The sequence below is a fragment of the Callionymus lyra genome, chromosome 1, assembly GCF_982586985.1.
Source record: "Callionymus lyra chromosome 1, fCalLyr1.hap1.1, whole genome shotgun sequence".
Classification (NCBI taxonomy): Eukaryota; Metazoa; Chordata; class Actinopteri; order Syngnathiformes; family Callionymidae; genus Callionymus; species Callionymus lyra.
The window spans coordinates 54,291,642-54,312,923 of NC_141818.1; the positions used below are offsets into that span (position 1 = coordinate 54,291,642).

The 21,282-nt window shown below is 37.8% G+C and overlaps 3 protein-coding genes across 4 annotated transcripts in view; 2 read left to right on the forward strand and 1 right to left on the reverse strand.

The window, feature by feature from the left end:
- The window catches only part of kank1a (KN motif and ankyrin repeat domains 1a), a 73,158-nt gene extending 65,425 nt beyond the window's left edge, over window positions 1–7,733 (reverse strand). For both annotated transcript variants that reach the window (XM_087813051.1, XM_087813038.1), the window contains exons 1-2: window positions 7,247–7,733; window positions 5,681–5,880 (exon numbers count right to left, since the gene is read on the reverse strand). The gene's annotated coding sequence lies outside the window, so the exon portion shown is untranslated. The remainder of the gene's footprint in view (window positions 1–5,680; window positions 5,881–7,246) is intronic.
- An 856-nt stretch (window positions 7,734–8,589) lies between these two features.
- Window positions 8,590–14,544, forward strand: LOC148090151 (fructose-1,6-bisphosphatase 1-like). Its single transcript, XM_087813072.1, has 7 exons — window positions 8,590–8,822; window positions 10,963–11,125; window positions 11,184–11,276; window positions 12,876–13,016; window positions 13,096–13,233; window positions 13,340–13,459; window positions 14,224–14,544. The coding sequence occupies exons 1-7, from the start codon at window positions 8,653–8,655 to the stop codon at window positions 14,413–14,415; spliced, it is 1,017 nt and encodes a 338-aa protein (XP_087669198.1). The 5' UTR covers window positions 8,590–8,652; the 3' UTR covers window positions 14,416–14,544.
- A 1,795-nt stretch (window positions 14,545–16,339) lies between these two features.
- Window positions 16,340–21,282, forward strand: part of fbp2 (fructose-1,6-bisphosphatase 2) — a 13,453-nt gene continuing 8,510 nt past the window's right edge. Inside the window, exons 1-3 of the mRNA XM_087813085.1 lie at window positions 16,340–16,610; window positions 18,922–19,084; window positions 21,149–21,241. Coding sequence (XP_087669211.1) covers window positions 16,438–16,610; window positions 18,922–19,084; window positions 21,149–21,241 — 429 coding nt within the window. The 5' untranslated portion in view covers window positions 16,340–16,437. The remainder of the gene's footprint in view (window positions 16,611–18,921; window positions 19,085–21,148; window positions 21,242–21,282) is intronic.

A 21,282-nucleotide genomic window follows, 5' to 3' on the forward strand; every position in this document is an offset into this window, starting at 1 on the left:
AACACTTCATCTCCACCATCTCACTGTTGAACACTTCACCTCCACCATCTCACTCTTGAACACTTCATCTCCACCATCTCACTCTTGAACACTTCATCTCCACCATCTCACTCTTGAACACTTCATCTCCACCATCTCACTGTTGAACACTTCATCTCCACCATCTCACTCTTGAACACTTCATCTCCACCATCTCACTGTTGAACACTTCACCTCCACCATCTCACTCTTGAACACTTCATCTCCACCATCTCACTCTTGAACACTTCATCTCCACCATCTCACTCTTGAACACTTCATCTCCACCATCTCACTCTTGAACACTTCATCTCCACCATCTCACTCTTGAACACTTCATCTCCACCATCTCACTCTTGAACACTTCACCTCCACCATCTCACTGTTGAACACTTCATCTCCACCATCTCACTGTTGAACACTTCATCTCCACCATCTCACTCTTGAACACTTCATCTCCACCATCTCACTGTTGAACACTTCACCTCCACCATCTCACTCTTGAACACTTCATCTCCACCATCTCACTCTTGAACACTTCATCTCCACCATCTCACTCTTGAACACTTCATCTCCACCATCTCACTGTTGAACACTTCATCTCCACCATCTCACTCTTGAACACTTCATCTCCACCATCTCACTGTTGAACACTTCACCTCCACCATCTCACTCTTGAACACTTCATCTCCACCATCTCACTCTTGAACACTTCATCTCCACCATCTCACTCTTGAACACTTCATCTCCACCATCTCACTGTTGAACACTTCATCTCCACCATCTCACTCTTGAACACTTCATCTCCACCATCTCACTCTTGAACACTTCATCTCCACCATCTCACTCTTGAACACTTCATCTCCACCATCTCACTGTTGAACACTTCATCTCCACCATCTCACTCTTGAACACTTCATCTCCACCATCTCACTGTTGAACACTTCATCTCCACCATCTCACTGTTGAACACTTCATCTCCACCATCTCACTCTTGAACACTTCATCTCCACCATCTCACTCTTGAACACTTCATCTCCACCATCTCACTGTTGAACACTTCATCTCCACCATCTCACTCTTGAACACTTCATCTCCACCATCTCACTGTTGAACACTTCATCTCCACCATCTAACTCTTGAACACTTCATCTCCACCATCTCACTCTTGAACACTTCATCTCCACCATCTCACTGTTGAACACTTCATCTCCACCATCTCACTCTTGAACACTTCATCTCCACCATCTCACTGTTGAACACTTCACCTCCACCATCTCACTCTTGAACACTTCATCTCCACCATCTCACTCTTGAACACTTCATCTCCACCATCTCACTCTTGAACACTTCATCTCAACCATCTCACTCTTGAACACTTCATCTCCACCATCTCACTCTTGAACACTTCATCTCCACCATCTCACTCTTGAACACTTCATCTCCACCATCTCACTCTTGAACACTTCATCTCCACCATCTCACTCTTGAACACTTCATCTCCACCATCTCACTGTTGAACACTTCATCTCCACCATCTCACTCTTGAACACTTCATCTCCACCATCTCACTCTTGAACACTTCATCTCCACCATCTCACTCTTGAACACTTCATCTCCACCATCTCACTCTTGAACACTTCACCTCCACCATCTCACTGTTGAACACTTCATCTCCACCATCTCACTGTTGAACACTTCATCTCCACCATCTCACTCTTGAACACTTCATCTCCACCATCTCACTGTTGAACACTTCACCTCCACCATCTCACTGTTGAACACTTCACCTCCACCATCTCACTCTTGAACACTTCACCTCCACCATCTCACTGTTGAACACTTCATCTCCACCATCTCACTCTTGAACACTTCACCTCCACCATCTCACTCTTGAACACTTCACCTCCACCATCTCACTGTTGAACACTTCATCTCCACCATCTCACTCTTGAACACTTCATCTCCACCATCTCACTCTTGAACACTTCACCTCCACCATCTCACTGTTGAACACTTCATCTCCACCATCTCACTGTTGAACACTTCATCTCCACCATCTCACTCTTGAACACTTCACCTCCACCATCTCACTGTTGAACACTTCATCTCCACCATCTCACTCTTGAACACTTCACCTCCACCATCTCACTCTTGAACACTTCATCTCCACCATCTCACTGTTGAACACTTCATCTCCACCATCTCACTCTTGAACACTTCATCTCCACCATCTCACTCTTGAACACTTCACCTCCACCATCTCACTCTTGAACACTTCATCTCCACCATCTCACTCTTGAACACTTCATCTCCACCATCTCACTGTTGAACACTTCATCTCCACCATCTCACTGTTGAACACTTCATCTCCACCATCTCACTGTTGAACACTTCATCTCCACCATCTCACTCTTGAACACTTCATCTCCACCATCTCACTGTTGAACACTTCATCTCCACCATCTCACTGTTGAACACTTCACCTCCACCATCTCACTCTTGAACACTTCATCTCCACCATCTCACTCTTGAACACTTCATCTCCACCATCTCACTCTTGAACACTTCACCTCCACCATCTCACTCTTGAACACTTCACCTCCACCATCTAACTCTTGAACACTTCATCTCCCCCATCTCACTCTTGAACACTTCATCTCCACCATCTCACTCTTGAACACTTCATCTCCACCATCTCACTCTTGAACACTTCACCTCCACCATCTCACTGTTGAACACTTCACCTCCACCATCTCACTCTTGAACACTTCATCTCCACCATCTCACTCTTGAACACTTCATCTCCACCATCTCACTCTTGAACACTTCATCTCCACCATCTCACTCTTGAACACTTCACCTCCACCATCTCACTGTTGAACACTTCACCTCCACCATCTCACTGTTGAACACTTCATCTCCACCATCTCACTCTTGAACACTTCATCTCCACCATCTCACTCTTGAACACTTCATCTCCACCATCTCACTCTTGAACACTTCATCTCCACCATCTCACTCTTGAACACTTCATCTCCACCATCTCACTCTTGAACACTTCACCTCCACCATCTCACTCTTGAACACTTCATCTCCACCATCTCACTCTTGAACACTTCATCTCCACCATCTCACTCTTGAACACTTCATCTCCACCATCTCACTCTTGAACACTTCATCTCCACCATCTCACTGTTGAACACTTCATCTCCACCATCTCACTCTTGAACACTTCATCTCCACCATCTCACTGTTGAACACTTCATCTCCACCATCTCACTGTTGAACACTTCATCTCCACCATCTCACTCTTGAACACTTCATCTCCACCATCTCACTCTTGAACACTTCATCTCCACCATCTCACTGTTGAACACTTCATCTCCACCATCTCACTCTTGAACACTTCATCTCCAACATCTCACTGTTGAACACTTCATCTCCACCATCTAACTCTTGAACACTTCATCTCCACCATCTCACTCTTGAACACTTCATCTCCACCATCTCACTGTTGAACACTTCATCTCCACCATCTCACTCTTGAACACTTCATCTCCACCATCTCACTGTTGAACACTTCACCTCCACCATCTCACTCTTGAACACTTCATCTCCACCATCTCACTCTTGAACACTTCATCTCCACCATCTCACTCTTGAACACTTCATCTCCACCATCTCACTCTTGAACACTTCATCTCCACCATCTCACTCTTGAACACTTCATCTCCACCATCTCACTCTTGAACACTTCATCTCCACCATCTCACTGTTGAACACTTCATCTCCACCATCTCACTCTTGAACACTTCATCTCCACCATCTCACTCTTGAACACTTCATCTCCACCATCTCACTCTTGAACACTTCATCTCCACCATCTCACTCTTGAACACTTCATCTCCACCATCTCACTCTTGAACACTTCATTTCCACCATCTCACTCTTGAACACTTCATCTCCACCATCTCACTCTTGAACACTTCATCTCCACCATCTCACTCTTGAACACTTCATCTCCACCATCTCACTCTTGAACACTTCATCTCCACCATCTCACTCTTGAACACTTCACCTCCACCATCTCACTCTTGAACACTTCACCTCCACCATCTCACTCTTGAACACTTGAGTTGAACTGTTGACGTGTTTATTATTATTATTATTCCTCTTGTATATTTTGTACATTTTGTTTATTTCTTCTCATTTTTGTACAATTTACAAAAGTCGTCCATGTATGTATAAAAATATCTACGTTATATAGCGTTAAATCTTTTTTAATGGTTTATTTATTTAATTTATCCATGTTCTGTTTAAATGTGTTGAATGGAAAAAGTGTTTATAAATGTATGTTAATTCAACAGAATTTAAAAATAATTATATTATTTATTTAATTTATACCAGCTCTTTTTATTTTGTTCTAAAACTAGTGTAATTGTCATGTTTATTTTGTTCATAAATGTCTGTCATGTAGTTATATTTAGTTTGTTTAAACCAGCTTTTAATAATTTTATTCATAGTGTAACATAGAAATGTGTTGATCTTGAGAGAAACTAGTGAAGAGTTTGAAGGAGAAATGTGAGTTCTTCTACTAGAGCGGCTCAGAATTCTGGCTGCAGAGTTTAGTATGAACTGCAGGCGAAACACATCCTTCTGGTTTAGACACAAAATAAACTGTTACAATAGTGTAAACGACACAAACGCATGGATTATAAGATCCAGATCATGTTGTGACAACATTTTCCTAAGTTTAGAGATTTTTCTCAGTTGAAGGAAACAGTTTCTGGTCAGTTTTCTTCAGTGTTGAACAAGAGACATGTCTTTATCAAATACAACACCCAGGTTTCTCAGGCTCAGTTTGACAGACTGACATAAGTCACCCAAGTACTGACTCAACCCTGGAATCTTATCATCAACAATCACCAGAGTTTCAGTTTTGTCCACATTTAGCTTCAAAGTGTTTTCACTCATTGTTTGATTTCTAGCAACAATTGACTAAGTTCAGCCTCTGGAGCTCAGTTGGATCAACAGAGATATTATACAAAATATAATACAAAAGTGTTGTATTATGATAGTTTGTTGTGTGGTATTAGTATAGTTTTTGTGTGGTACTAGGATAGTATTTGTGTGGTATTATGATACTGTATGTGTTGTATTATGATACTTGTTTGTGTGGTTTTATGATACTTTATGTGTGGTATTATGATACATTATGTGTTGTATTATGATACTTTATGTGTGGTATTATGATACATTGTGTTGTATTATGATACTTGTTTGTGTGGTATTATAATACTTTATGTGTGGTATAATAATACTTTTGTGTGGTATTATAATACTTTTGTGTGGTATTATGATACTTTATGTGTGGTATAATAATACTTTTGTGTGGTATTATAATACTTTGTGTGGTATTATAATACTTTTGTGTGGTATTATGATACTTTATGTGTGGTTTTATGATACTTGTTTGTGTGGTATTATGATACTTTATGTTTGGTATCATGATACTTTTGTGTGTGGTATCATGATACTTTTATGTGTAGTAATACTTCTCCTGCAGTATTAAATGAGAGTAGAGTATGAGGAAGTACTTCACAGTGATCCTCCATCACAGTTAAAGGAGAGAAACATGAAAAACTGGTCTGAAACACACCTGTCACTCAAACCTTCACAACAGGAAGTAGTTCGGTCGACGGTGACGTTTCTCGCGCCACAGTTTGCAGTTTTTCACCCCAGAGGCGCTGGATTAGGTGGAGGTCAGGAGGTCAGGAGGTCAGGAGGTCGGGACGGGTCCGGCCTCGCTCCGGCATGTGGACCAGGACCAGACACAGAGCTGGATTAGTGGAGCCGGGGCTGGGATGAAGGACACAAAGCATCAGGATCAGATGTTGAGACACTGAAGCTCAGACTCAACGTTGATGGAAAACAAGGTTTTCTTTAGAAGCTGAAAAGTCAAGAGTCGAGACGAAGGTCGTCGGATCTGAAGCGTAGTTTTCTGCAGAAACAACACAAACCTGCTCAACACAAAACAACACAATCGCACAACTTCTATGGTGGAAGAGACAACATTCATCACGACAAAGATGTTTTTATTGAACGTGTTCACAGAACCTGGAGAAACTCTCTGAACATGTTGATGAACCAATACTGTGTTGTTTTTAAATCTTCTTCAATCCCAGTGTTTTTTTCTATATGTTCAAACTTTTATTGAAAAAATTATCAGATTTTTACTAATTTATTTTTTTTATTACATTCTTTCATTCATATTCTAACTGTAACTAATCTAACGCTAGTTCACACAAAATGTTCTTTTAATCTATTTTTGAAAACAATATTTAAAAATTCTTCATATTTTAAATGTTATAAGATCTTTTTTTTTTTATTTAATTCCATTTTTAAATCAGTTTCTCAACTTAACTATGACTTTAACTCCAACAGTTTTTTTTTTCTTACTGTATTTTAACATTTTACAAAATATATTCTTCAAATTAAAAAAAGTTTGTCATTTATTTTATCATTTTTTATTCCGTTTTTAATTTATATTCTAAACTATAACTTTAAATCTAAACAAACCTACAAAACATTTTATTTATTTAAAATTATTTCTTTTTTTAAAGGTTTATTTATTTATTTGATCATTTTATATTTAGTTATTTATTAACTAACATTCTCATCCTAACTTGTCCTCCTAACTAAAATTTGTTTTTGTATCCTTCATATTTTTTTAATATTTAAATATATTTTCTATCAATTTTCTTTACCTAACTATAACTATAACTATAATTATAACTATAACTATAACTATAATTATAATTATAATTATAACCATAACTATAACTATAACTATAATTATAACTATAACTATAATTATAACCATAACTATAACTATAATTATAACTATAACTATAATTATAATTATAACCATAACTATAACTATAACTATAATTATAACTATAACTATAACTATAATTATAACTATAACTATAATTATAATTATAATTATAACCATAACTATAACTATAACTATAACTATAAACTATAACTATAACTATAAACATTATCTTAACACAAATATTGATGCTTTTTATTAAAACATTTTAATCTCATTTAAAAATGTTCTCCATATTTTGTTTATTCATTTAGGTTTAATTCCAATATATTGACCTCACAATGACCTTATCTCCACATCCTTCTGTTGGTTCAACTCTTAAACCCTCACCTGAGAACAAAAGCTCGTGACACACGTTCCTGGAGCTGAAGCTGAAAGAAAAGAATCGTGACTCGTGAGGAAACATCTTATCAAACCTTGAGCAACATCTGATCTGAGACCAGCTCCTTCTGCTGCGACCTCATGACCCTCGAGTCGCTGTGATCCGCAGTGGTCAGCACCTGCTGAAGGAAGCACACGTGACTCAACACTTAATAAAACAAACATTATTTAAAAATACAGCAAACATTTGACCTCACATCAATAACAACTTAAATAGAACCAAATAAACATAAAAATACTTTGACAAAGTGAATATAAAACCAAGGACAGTTTGACTTTAAGAATATTTTAATTTAAACATTTACAACCAACCAAATAATTTTTATTTCACCTAAATCTGATTTAATGATATTGTTCTTGTTAATGAAGCAGATTCTTGTTCAGACTCTTTTACAAAATGTATTTAAATGATTTCATAGAAAGTACAAATATAAGTATATACTCTGGATTGAGAGATTAAAACTTAACTTATCTTTATTAAACATATTTCCACCTTTTGCTTGTGATTTATGATTAATGAATTATTTTTTCATTTTTGATCATTTTTTCCCTTTAAAAAAAAATATAAATAATCTCCAGAATAAATAACATGTTTTTCTCTTCTTAACATTTATTGTTTCCATATAAGAGTTTTTTCTTGTTATTTTTTACATCATGTCTTCGTAGAAAATAAACGGTGACTTCAGCGTAAAAAGCTGCTAGCATTGTTAGCGGTTAGCATAACTGGAGCGATTACAACAGTCAGTAGAAGTTAAAACATTCTGATTCAGATTCTGTGTTCATTTTTGGTTTGGTGAGCAATAATAACCAAAATATTCACAGTTAAATGTTTCTTAACTTGTTTGCTTTAGACCTCGGCTCCTGCGTAAGTTTGAGTGAAAGAAAAATGAAGTGAAATATCTAGAAAATAAATTCAAATTTGGTTAAATATTATAGTTTTTCTATGGATTTGGAAGATGGTAAAATTGTTTACGATGGTATTATTCAATGAGCAAAAAGAGCAAAAATATTCACAGTAAAATGTTTGTGAACTTGTTTGCTTTAGACCTCGGCTCCTGCGTAGGTTTGAGTAAAAGAAAAAACGTGTAATATCTAGAAAATAAATTCAAATTTGGTTAAATATTATAGTTTTCTATGGATTTGGAAGATGGTAAAATAGTTACGATGGTATTAAAAGTTCAACAAGTAGGTTCCGAACAGTCCTGTGTTGGATCAGGGGCCACACCTCTCCGCCCCGCCCCCGCGGGCCCCCTCCTCCTCCTCCTCCTCCTCCTCCTCCTCTTCCTCCTCTTCATCCTCCTGTTCCGCGTCGTTTAAAGCCCTGCGTCCTCCTTCACGTCCGCACTCACAGCAGGATGTCTGACCAGGGAGTCTTCGACACGAACGTGGTCACCATGACCCGGTTCGTGATGGAGGAGGGTCGTCGAGCGGGGGGCACCGGGGAGCTGACCACGCTGCTCAACTCTCTGGGCACCGCGGTCAAGGCCATCTCCAGCGCCGTGCGCAAAGCCGGGATCGCGCACCTGTGAGTAGCGACACACCTGGGGGGGGTCAGAGGCAGCTACACACCTGAGAGGGTCAGAGGCAGCTACACACCTGAGAGGGTCAGAGGCAGCTACACACCTGAGAGGGTCAGAGGCAGCTACACACCTGAGAGGGTCAGAGGCAGCTACACACCTGAGAGGGTCAGAGGCAGCTACACACCTGAGAGGGTCAGCTACACACCTGAGAGGGTCAGCTACACACCTGAGAGGGTCAGCTACACACCTGAGAGGGTCAGCTACACACCTGAGAGGGTCAGCTACACACCTGAGAGGGTTTAGCCACACAGACACACAACTGTGTCCAGCGTGGAGCAGGAAGCGTCACGTGACACGCCCACTTTAAAAAGTTACACTCGATCATGTTTACGTTCTCGTGTCAGCGTCGTGACGTCATCAGTACGTTCCAAACATAAGTACTCGTGTAAAGAAAGTTCTTCTCTTCGGTTACTTGCGTCATATGTAGGCTTTTATTTTGTAAACTATTCGCTACATCTGGAGCCACGTTCAGTGTTGACGCCCACGTGCGCAGTGACGCTGGATTTTTAACATTTTTTAAAGAAAAATAACCTAAAAATGCGTTAATATTGTGTCGCAGAGTCTGTAGATGAACATGTGTGTTTGTAAATATTAATGAATGTAAGTAAAACCTTCATAATTATTAAGAAGTTCTAACCACCTACTAACTTGTTTAACCTTTAAATAAATGATAATTAATAATAATAAGTAAACAAACCTTTTGAACTGAAGCTAAGTTTTATCCCTTTTTTTTGTAGCCAAAACAGCTAAATTAATGTTAATATAAACGTCATAATCCACTCCTTCATTCATGTAAATGATCTTTTCCTCAAGCTTTGTTGAGCTTCTATTACTTGTTAAGTTTATATTAGTAAGTAAGTAATTTGTATTTATATAGTACTTTTCCAGACCAGGGTCACAAAGCGCTTAAACAATCAAAACAATATTCAATAAAGTATATACTTTAAAGATCAAGATAAAACTGATAACAACACAGGAGTCTCAGAGAATCAAGGAAAAGCCTGAACAAATAAAAGTGTTTTAAATGTTATAATATATTGAGTTATTTAAAAACTATATAAGAGGTAATCAGGTCCGAGCCGACGAGGAGCGAATAAGAATCCTTTTAACAGGCAGAAACCTCGAGCAGAACCAGACTTTTCTGCTGTGACCGACCGAGATTAAACATGTACTTATAGATATAAATAAATACTGCAAAAACTCCATAGTTGGGGAAGAAGAAGGAAAGTGTTCTGACCTTCAAATAACTTGTTTAACTTCATTTTCATGAGCAAACAAATAATCATAATAAGTAAACACGACTGTTGAGTTCTTCTAACAGATGAATGAGTGTCAATATAATCATCATAAAATGTTCATATTATTCATTTATAGTCTTGAATACTTTTCATTTAATAGTCAAGTTAATGCAGCTACATAATGATAAAATGTAGGTTCAGTGACAATAAATACGTTTTTAAAAGAATCACGGGCGTGAAAGAGGAAGTGAATGAGAGAACGACTCACCTTTCTTCATCCTTTCTTCATCCTTTCTTCATCCTTTCTTCATCGTGACGCAACAGTTTCAGCAAGTTTGTAACTCAAGATCCACGAAAACATTCTCGAAATGACACGGAAATACAGGTTCAAACGACGTTACTGTCATGTAACAGAAATGCTTTAAATACATTTTTACTGTCAAACACATTCTTTACATTTTTATGCTTAAATCATCCTAATTTTGCATTAAAATACTATGTTCAAAGTGCATTAATCACCTCTGCTAAGGAGGTGATATCAGTCTGTCGGACGATGACACTTTGTTGTTGGTTCAAACTACCATCTGGATCCACAAATCTTTAGAAGGTTTGTCACTCTCTGTGGTGCAGAACGAGCTGTTCTTGCTCTCACTCTTATGCAAGTAAGTACGAAGAACTCTGCTGCCCCCTGCTGTCCCATCCGACTAATTACCTGTCGATGATATTTTCAAAGACTAAAAAAATATGTCTAAATATTGAGTTCAAACGTTCAAGAGCAGAAACACGAGGTTAGATCCGAGTGCACTACCCAGAGTGGCCACTGGGTGACGCTCTGACTCCTCCTCAGCTACGGTATCGCGGGCAGCACCAACGTGACGGGCGACCAGGTGAAGAAGCTGGACATCCTGTCCAACGACCTGATCATCAACATGATCACGTCGTCCTTCACCTCCTGCGTCCTGGTGTCCGAGGAGAACGCCGAGGCCATCATCGTGGAGCCGGACACTCGGGTGAGGCGCTCGAAAACAACTTTATTCGCACCTGTGGTCCTGACGCTCGTGTCCTCAGGGCAAGTACATCGTCTGCTTCGACCCTCTGGACGGATCCTCCAACATCGACTGCCTCGTCTCCATCGGGACCATCTTCTCCATCTACAAAAAGGTACAAACATCTTACTTATTAATCTGTAATAATAACTTTTAAAGCATGGAGTCACGGGAGGAGCCGAGGTCACAGACCACCAGTTATCTAGTGCTGTCCATCATCAAAGGTCTTCACCCACAATGCATCAGTCTGAGTGAAGCCGCAGACCAACTGTCCATCACCGATCCATTAACAGTCAGAAGATACTTGAACTACTACGTTTGTGTGTCAGCTGATGCTAAGCTAATGCTAAGCTAACATGTTCCGAGGTCAATCTACATTTAAACGTCATTAAAAAAGGTTTAACGATTAATTCTAAATAACATCAAGTTACTTAATTTTAAACATTTTTAAAGCTACATTAAGTACAATTTCATCTTTTATTTGCAACAAGTAAGATTTTCATATTATTAAAGCAACAATAAGTAAGATTTTGACATTTTAAAGCAACAATAAGTAAGATTTTCATATTATTAAAGCAACAATAAGTAAGATTTTCATATTATTAAAGCAACAATAAATAAGATTTTCATATTATTAAAGTAACGATAAATAAGATTTTCATATTATTAAAGCAACAATAAGTAAGATTTTGACATTTTAAAGCAACAATAAGTAAGATTTTCATATTATTAAAGCAACAATAAGTAAGATTTTCATATTATTAAAGCAACAATAAATAAGATTTTCATATTATTAAAGTAACGATAAATAAGATTTTCATATTATTAAAGCAACAATAAGTAAGATTTTGACATTTTTTAAAGTAACAATAAGTAAGATTTTCATATTATTAAAGCAACAATAAATAAGATTTTCATATTATTAAAGCAACAATAAGTAAGATTTTGACATTTTAAAGCAACAATAAGTAAGATTCTCACATTATAAAAGTAACAATAAGTAAGATTTTCATATTATTAAAGCAACAATAAGTAAGATTTTGATAATTTAAAGTAACAATAAGTAAGATTCTCATATTATAAAAGAAACAATAAGTAAGATTTACTTTCATATTATGAAAGTAACAATAAGTAAGATTTTCATATTATTAAAGCAACACTAAGTAAGATTTATACATTTTAAAGTAACAATAAGTAAGATTTTCATATTATTAAAGCAACAATAAGTAAGATTTATACATTTTAAAGCAACAATAAGTAAGATTTTCACATTATTAAAGCAACACTAAGTAAGATTTATACATTTTAAAGCAACAACATGTAAGATTTTCGTATTATAAAAGTAACAAAAAGTAAGATGTTTATATAATTATATAAGATATATATATATATATATATATATATATATATATATATATATATATAATAGAAGGAGACCTCCTGAGGGATCAATAAAGTTTTACCTTACCTTACCTTAATTTAAGCAACAATAAGTAAGATTTATACATTTTAAAGGAACAATAAGTAAGTTTTTCATATAATTAAAGCAACAATAAGTAAGAAATCTACTTACTAAAGCAACAGTAAACTATGGTGACCTCTAAAGAAGTTCAAGATGAGGAACATGGATGATGAAGCTCAACCGCTTTGAACCATGACTGGCAAAAGGGTTTTGTTCATTTTCGTGTAAGAGTCACCAGGCGTTGGTTCTCAGGCCAACGAGGACGAGCCGTGCGAGGAGGACGCGCTGCAGCCCGGCAGGAACCTGGTGGCGGCAGGTTACGCTCTCTACGGCAGCGCCACCATGATGGTCATCTCCACGGGTCAGGGCGTCCACGGCTTCATGCTGGACCCGGTGAGTGTCGTCCGGTCCTGGTCCAGTCCTGGTCCACGAGCGTCCACTTGTGTTGAGGGAACAAGATTCTTCTGCTCAGGCCATCGGGGAGTTCATCCTGGTGGACCGCGACGTGAAGATCCAGAAGAAAGGGAAGATCTTCAGCGTGAACGAAGGATACGCCAAACACTTCGAGCCGGCGGTGACGGAGTACCTGCAGAAGAAGAAGTTTCCTCAGGTGACCTCTAGATATCAAGTGTTTGAATCATGTGTGTGTGCTGAGAACCCTCAGAGAAGATCTTGAAGACATGATAGTTGATGTATCTTCACTCGTGTGACCACAGGATGGATCTGACCCGTACAACGCTCGCTACATCGGATCAATGGTCGCCGACGTTCACCGGACGCTGATGTACGGAGGAATCTTTCTGTACCCGGGGAACGCAAAGAGCCCCAAAGGAAAGGTGAGAGTTCACCTGTTATATAGTTGGATATCTATCTTATCTATATCTATATCTATTTCTATATCTATCTTATTTATATCTATCTATATCTATATCTATATTTAGCTTATCTATATATCATAACATTTGTTAAAGCAACTATTGGTATGTTTGGACATTTTTAAAGTAACAATAAGTAAATCTTTGATATTATTAATGTAACAATAAGTAAGTTTTTTAAATTTTAAAGTAACAATAAGTAAGATTTTGACAATTAAAAGTAACAATAAGTAAGACTTTGATATTTTAAAGTAACAATAAGTAAGACTTTGATATTTTAAAGTAACAATAAGTAAGATTTTCATATTATTAAAGCAACAATATGTAAGTTTTTTAAATTTTAAAGTAACAATAAGTAAGATTTTGACAATTAAAAGTAACAATAAGTAAGACTTTGATATTTTAAAGTAACAATAAGTAAGATTTTCATTTTATTAAAGCAACAATAAGTAAGATTTTGACATTTTAAAGCAACAACAAGTTACATTTTCACATTTTAAAGCAACATTTTCATATTATATATTATTTAACATAATAAAACTGAATTTTTCAATATTTTGGGGGTTGCTAAGCAGAGGTTCTGGGATAAAAGTGACCACAAAGTTCTCTTCTATGCAGATGATGTTCAAATGTTCTTGATAGTTTCGTGAGTTAGATTTTCAAACCTGTCAGGAAGGTTAACCAAGTTAGTAACTAACGGTTCTAACCGTCTGGTTCCTCCTCAGCTGCGTCTGCTGTACGAAGGGAACCCGATGGCGTTCATCATGGAGCAGGCGGGGGGGATGGCGTCCACCGGCCTGCAGAACATCCTGGACATCCAGCCCTCCAGCATCCACCAGAAGACGCCGGTGGCCATGGGTTCGCCCGAGGACGTGCTGGAGTACGTGGCCATCTGCAAGAGACACGCCCTGAAGTGAGCGTCACAGCGCGACCCTTGACCCTTGACCCGGACAATCATGAAGAAGCTCCTCGTGACCTCCTGACCTCCGACCAACTCGTGAAGGACCAAACCTGACCTTGTGAAGGAAATAAACACGTCAATGGAGTTTGTTTTGAGAATGTTTCACGAAATTTAATGGAATTTACAAGAAAGTTTTGAAAATATATCAAAATATTGGATATAATAATTAATGTTTTATATCATTTAGTTGTTGAAACTTTATCGAATTTTTATATTGAAATGTTTACTTTTTATTATGCCTTGATTCGGGTCCCTTTGACCCAGAGACAACACAAGGGATACCACAAACACTTTTTTTTCAGGCCTTTGGGTCACTTTGGCCCAGATGCAACACAAGGGATACCAGAAACACATTTGTTTTCAGGCCTTTGGGTCACTCTGACCCAGAGACAACACAAGGGATACCACAAACACATTTGTTTTCAAGCCTTTGGGTCACTCTGACCCAGTGACAACACAAGGAATACCACAAACACATTTGTTTTCAAGCCTTTGGGTCACTCTGACCCAGTGACAACACAAGGAATACCACAAACACATTTGTTTTCAGGCCTTTGGGTCACTCTGACCCAGAGACAAGACAAGGAATACCACAAACACATTTGTTTTCAGGCCTTTGGGTCACTCTGACCCAGTGACAACACAAGGGATACCACAAACAGATTTATGTTCAGGTCTTTGGGTCACTCTGACCCAGAGACAACACAAAGGATACCACAAACACATTATTGAATGTATTTAATTTTTTCATTGTAATGTTTATATATATATATATTATTTTCCTTGATTTTTTTTTTTGTTCCATAATTTAATTCAATCATTTTGTTCTTTAAAGGTTTAACAATTTTTTTTATTATTGAACCCAAAAATAAAACAAACAAAAATGTTAATATTGAATTTTAAAAGCAAAACATTTAGTTTTACTGAATAATAAAATGTATTTTTTAATTATTGAAATTATATTATAAATAAATAATATTTGGAAAAATGTCATATTTAACATCTTAATATAAAAATCATAGAATTCAATAAAAACTAATTAAACCTTACAATATGCAAACTGTTGCATGCAAATTATTTAATATATAAATACTGTATATATATATATATATATATATATATATGTTTATATTTATATATTTAGAACAAAGAACAAACTTTCAACGTTTTAAATGTTAATTTAAAAAAAGATAAAATAGTCATTATTTTCCAGTAGATTATATATATTATAACAATAAAAATATTAAATGAATCAGTTAAAAGATATAATAAAATCATTACTAGTTATATTAATACAAGAATCAGCCGTAACATTATGACCAGTAGAATGTCGTGTAGGATCGTGATCCTCTTCTGCAGTGGTCAGTGGCCAAAGAGCAAACCCCTGAAAATAAACTAAAGAATTTTGTTTTGTTTGTTTTGAAGATGTTTGACCTTTAAGCTCAAGTTCGACCTTTAAAGGTCGCGAGAGCATCTGAAAGTGGGAGGAGCTTCGTTTTATTTTAAAAATAAACCAAAATCTGATCCGATCACATCCAGTCGATTATTTCCTTGTGTCGCATGAAACACTTTTTAAAGTAAATAAAAATACTTCTCACCGACTCAGAAACGATGAGATTAGAGAGAAATAATTCTTCAATATTTCAGTTGAATTCAAGGAACCTGATGGATCCAAGATGGCTGCCATGGAGCAGCAAAACAATGTGATTATTTACAATGATTTGGAGACAACGTGACCAATTATGAGCTTCAGCTGCCTCGAGCTGACACTGGACACTCACACACTTACACACTCTCACACACACACACACGCGCACACACTCTCACACACACACACACACACACACACACACACACACACACACACACAAATAGATCCTCTGGCGCACAGACCTGGGAATGAAAGGCTGGTCTGAGCATAAGGTCTCGCTCGCCTCAGCTGGTCCTCTTCACTCGTCGCTCTCTCTCCGGAACCAGCATGTCGGACCAGGCCGCCTTCGACACGGACGTCTGGACCCTGACCCGGTTCGTCATGGAGACGGGCCGGCAGGCCAAGGGGTCGACGGGCGAGATGACGCAGCTGGTCAACTCCATGCTGACCGCCATCAAGGCCATCTCGTCGGCGGTGAGGAAGGCGGGTCTGGCCCACCTGTGAGTACAGAACCCGCGGTGCTGCGTCCCTGCGCGGAGAGGTCAGAGGTCAAGGTACACGCTGTTTCTGGGGGGAGGACGTTTGACCTTTAAGAGCCACGAGTCGACCTGTGACTCAAGTCTCCTCCAGAAATATCACATTGGAGCTCGATTTCAAAACAACACTGACTTTGTAGCATTTAGAATTTAGCATTAAGTATTTAGCATTAAGCATTTAGCATTTAGCATTTAGCACTTAGCACTTAGCATTTAGCTAATGTTTCTCTGTTCAAATATAAGTAAAGGTTATGTCAAAGAATCAAACAATAATACTAGTTCACGGTGTCTAACTATTCATAAGTTCAGTCCAGTAAACGGTTGTTAACTAACCCATCGAAGTCCTACGAGTCTGAATGATTCAATGCTAACTTTAGCATTAGCATCTCAGCTTTGTGTCACAACATATTTATTGTTTTTTAACTCGACCTCACACAGCAAGATACTTTTCACATCTTTCTTTGATTCTCTTCAGTTTTTTTTAAGGTTTACAAATGTAGTCGTGACATTTAAAAGAGTCTTTTATCAAGTTCTTATTTTAGTCAATTTCACTTTTGACTTGAACTCTTTGTACAATTGCTTTTGGGCCACACACACTCACACTCACACACACACACACACACACACACACACTCACACACACACACACACACACACACACACACACACACACACACACACACACACACACTCACACTCACACTCACACTCACACTCACACACACACACACACACACACACACACACACACACACACACTCACACACACACACACTCACACACACACTCACACACACACACACACACACACACACACACACACACACACACACACACACACACACTCACACACACACACACACACACACACACACACACACACTCACACTCACACACACACACACACACACCCACACACACACTCACACACACACACACACACACACACACTCACACACACACACACACACACACACACACACACACACACACTCACACACACACACACACACCCACACACACACACACACACTCACACAAACACACGTGTGGATAAAATGTGGCCCCTGGACTTAAATATAAAAACTTAGTGTTGAAATAAAATGCACGATATTTAACATTTTTTTTATTAAATCATAAGAGACCCAGAGATACCAAAAGGGATATAAAGACAGAGATTGCTAAGCTAATGCTAACAACATCTCTCTTATTATGTATTTTGAAAGTTTCTTATGAGGAGAAAAAAGATTGTTCGCTCGTTCTTTTAATTCTTTAATCAATGGTCGAGATTTTTGCTGTTTTTTGTTCCTGCGTCTCACCTTCTGATACCATTTGTTGAGAAACGGCTTCAGTTTTTCTCAACTTTCTAACCTGGTGATAAAACACACACGTGCGGTTACACAACCTCACAATGATCCTGAGTCGCACACAACTTTCTTTGATATTCAAACCCAAGTTACTTCAGGGTTAAACTATTCATATATAATTCTTCTAGATTCATTACTAGTTGTAGTTTGTCTACTAGTTAAACTAGTTAATGTACTTTGTTTTAGGACTTTATTTTCATCCCTAAAATGTACTTTTTGTGGATATTTGTCATCTTTAAAAGTTACTTGATATTTGAAATATATTTTAATATAAAATTAAAATTACATGATATTGTTTATTTTATTTAATTTTGCACGTAGATTGAATCAAACATTTGATATTATCATCACAACATAATGATTGACATCTGCTTCATGTTGAAAATGTCAATGAAATAAGAAAAAATAAAGTATTTTAATTTCAATATTAAACTGTTTAGATTTGTATGATTTTTAACGACGACAGATGAATGTTTTTCTCAGGACTGAACCACACGTATAAAATATGATTAAATATTGAATTAAATAAATGTTTTTAAACTCACTTGCTCGTGGAAAAACAGTTTGTAAACAAGGAACAAAAGTTCTGGATCCTCGTTCACGAGCCGATGATTTTTCAGTCCAGTTCTTCTGAAACTGGGTCGAACTCCAACAGAACCTTCATTCAGATAAACCTAACAACACAATGACAACGTTGTGTGAGTCCACGGGTGATCGTTGGTGCGTGAACATTCCTGGAAGTCAATATTTGTAACTTGTTTTTGTGTAACTTCCTGTTGAAAGTCAATATTTTTAACTTATTTTTGTGTAACTTCCTGTTGAAAGTCAATATCTTTAACTAATTTTTGTGTAACTTCCTGCTGAAAGTCAATATCTGGCACGTGTTTTTGTGTACCTTCTTCCTGCAGACAAGGCATCGCCGGCTCGATCAACGTGACCGGGGACGAGGTGAAGAAGCTGGACGTGCTGTCCAACGACCTGGTCATCAACATGCTGCAGGCGTCCTTCGGTACCTGCTGCATGGTGTCGGAGGAGAACAAGGATCTGATCGTCACGCCCAAAGATAAGAGAGTGAGTAAGTTAGTCAGTAGATCATCAAACACAGATGTTTCTTGAAGGAGTCAGTAGATCATCAAACACAGATGTTTCTTGAAGGAGTCAGTAGATCATCAAACACAGATGTTTCTTGAAGGAGTCAGTAGATCATCAAACACAGATGTTTCTTGAAGGAGTCAGTAGATCATCAAACACACATGTTTCTTGAAGGAGTCAGTAGATCATCAAACACAGATGTTTCTTGAAGGAGTCAGTAGATCATCAAACACACATGTTTCTTGAAGGAGTCAGTAGATCATCAAACACACATGTTTCTTGAAGGAGTCAGTAGATCATCAAACATAGATGTTTCTTGAAGGAGTCAGTAGATCATCAAACACAGATGTTTCTTGAAGGAGTCAGTAGATCATCAAACACAGATGTTTCTTGAAGGAGTCAGTAGATCATCAAACACAGAGATGTTTCTTGAAGGAGTCAGTAGATCATCAAACACAGAGATGTTTCTTGAAGGAGTCAGTAGATCATCAAACACAGATGTTTCTTGAAGGAGTCAGTAGATCATCAAACACACATGTTTCTTGAAGGAGTCAGTAGATCATCAAACACACATGTTTCTTGAAGGAGTCAGTAGATCATCAAACACACATGTTTCTTGAAGGAGTCAGTAGATCATCAAACACAGATGTTTCTTGAAGGAGTCAGTAGATCATCAAACACACATGTTTCTTGAAGGAGTCAGTAGATCATCAAACACACATGTTTCTTGAAGGAGTCAGTAGATCATCAAACACAGATGTTTCTTGAAGGAGTCAGTAGATCATCAAACACACATGTTTCTTGAAGGAGTCAGTAGATCATCAAACACAGATGTTTCTTGAAGGAGTCAGTAGATCATCAAACACAGAGATGTTTCTTGAAGGAGTCAGTAGATCATCAAACACAGATGTTTCTTGAAGGAGTCAGTAGATCATCAAACACAGATGTTTCTTGAAGGAGTCAGTAGATCATCAAACACACATGTTTCTTGAAGGAGTCAGTAGATCATCAAACACACATGTTTCTTGAAGGAGTCAGTAGATCATCAAACACACATGTTTCTTGAAGGAGTCAGTAGATCATCAAACACAGATGTTTCTTGAAGGAGTCAGTAGATCATCAAACACACATGTTTCTTGAAGGAGTCAGTAGATCATCAAACACAGATGTTTCTTGAAGGAGTCAGTAGATCATCAAACACAGATGTTTCTTGAAGGAGTCAGTAGATCATCAAACACAGATGTTTCTTGAAGGAGTCAGTAGATCATCAAACACAGATGTTTCTTGAAGGAGTCAGTAGATCATCAAACACACATGTTTCTTGAAGGAGTCAGTAGATCATCAAACACACATGTTTCTTGAAGGAGTCAGTAGATCATCAAACACAGATGTTTCTTGAAGGAGTCAGTAGATCATCAAACACAGATGTTTCTTGAAGGAGTCAGTAGATCATCAAACACAGAGATGGTTCCAAAGCTTAGGAGCAACAGTCTGGAAGGATTTCTCTCCTCTGGTCTGGAAGTTCAGGAACCATCAGTAGATTCTGATCCACAGACCTCAGAGCCCGAGCTGGGGTGTAAGTCTGGATCAGATCACTGATGGAAGGTCTGACCATGAATAGATCTAAAAGTAAGAACCAGAATTTTAAAATGATCCTGAAAGAAACTGGCAGCCAGTGAAGAGTTTGAAGGAGAAATGTGAGTTCTTCTACTAGAGCAGCCAGTGAAGAGTTTGAAGGAGAAATGTGAGTTCTTCTACTAGAGCGGCTCAGAATTCTGGCTGCAGAGTTTTGTATGAACTGCAGGCGAAACACATCCTTCTGGTTTAGACACTAAATAAACTGTTACAATAGTGTAAACGAAACAAACACATGGATTAATCTCTTCCTCTAACTTTCATTTACCGTAAACCCTTGACAACAGGCTCAGGTATGAGGAAGTCGTTCCTTATTTTCTTCAGGAAAATATTCTTTTAAATTTGATCATCAAATGTACGATTCAACACAAAGGTTTCAAGGATTGTCGTGTGATTTTCATCTTCCAGGGGAAGTACGTGGTGTGTTTCGATCCACTGGACGGATCCAGTAACATCGACTGTTTGGCCTCCATCGGAACCATATTTGCCATTTACAAGAGGGTCAGTGCATCCGATCAAAGTCTCTGGTTTAATTTGACTTT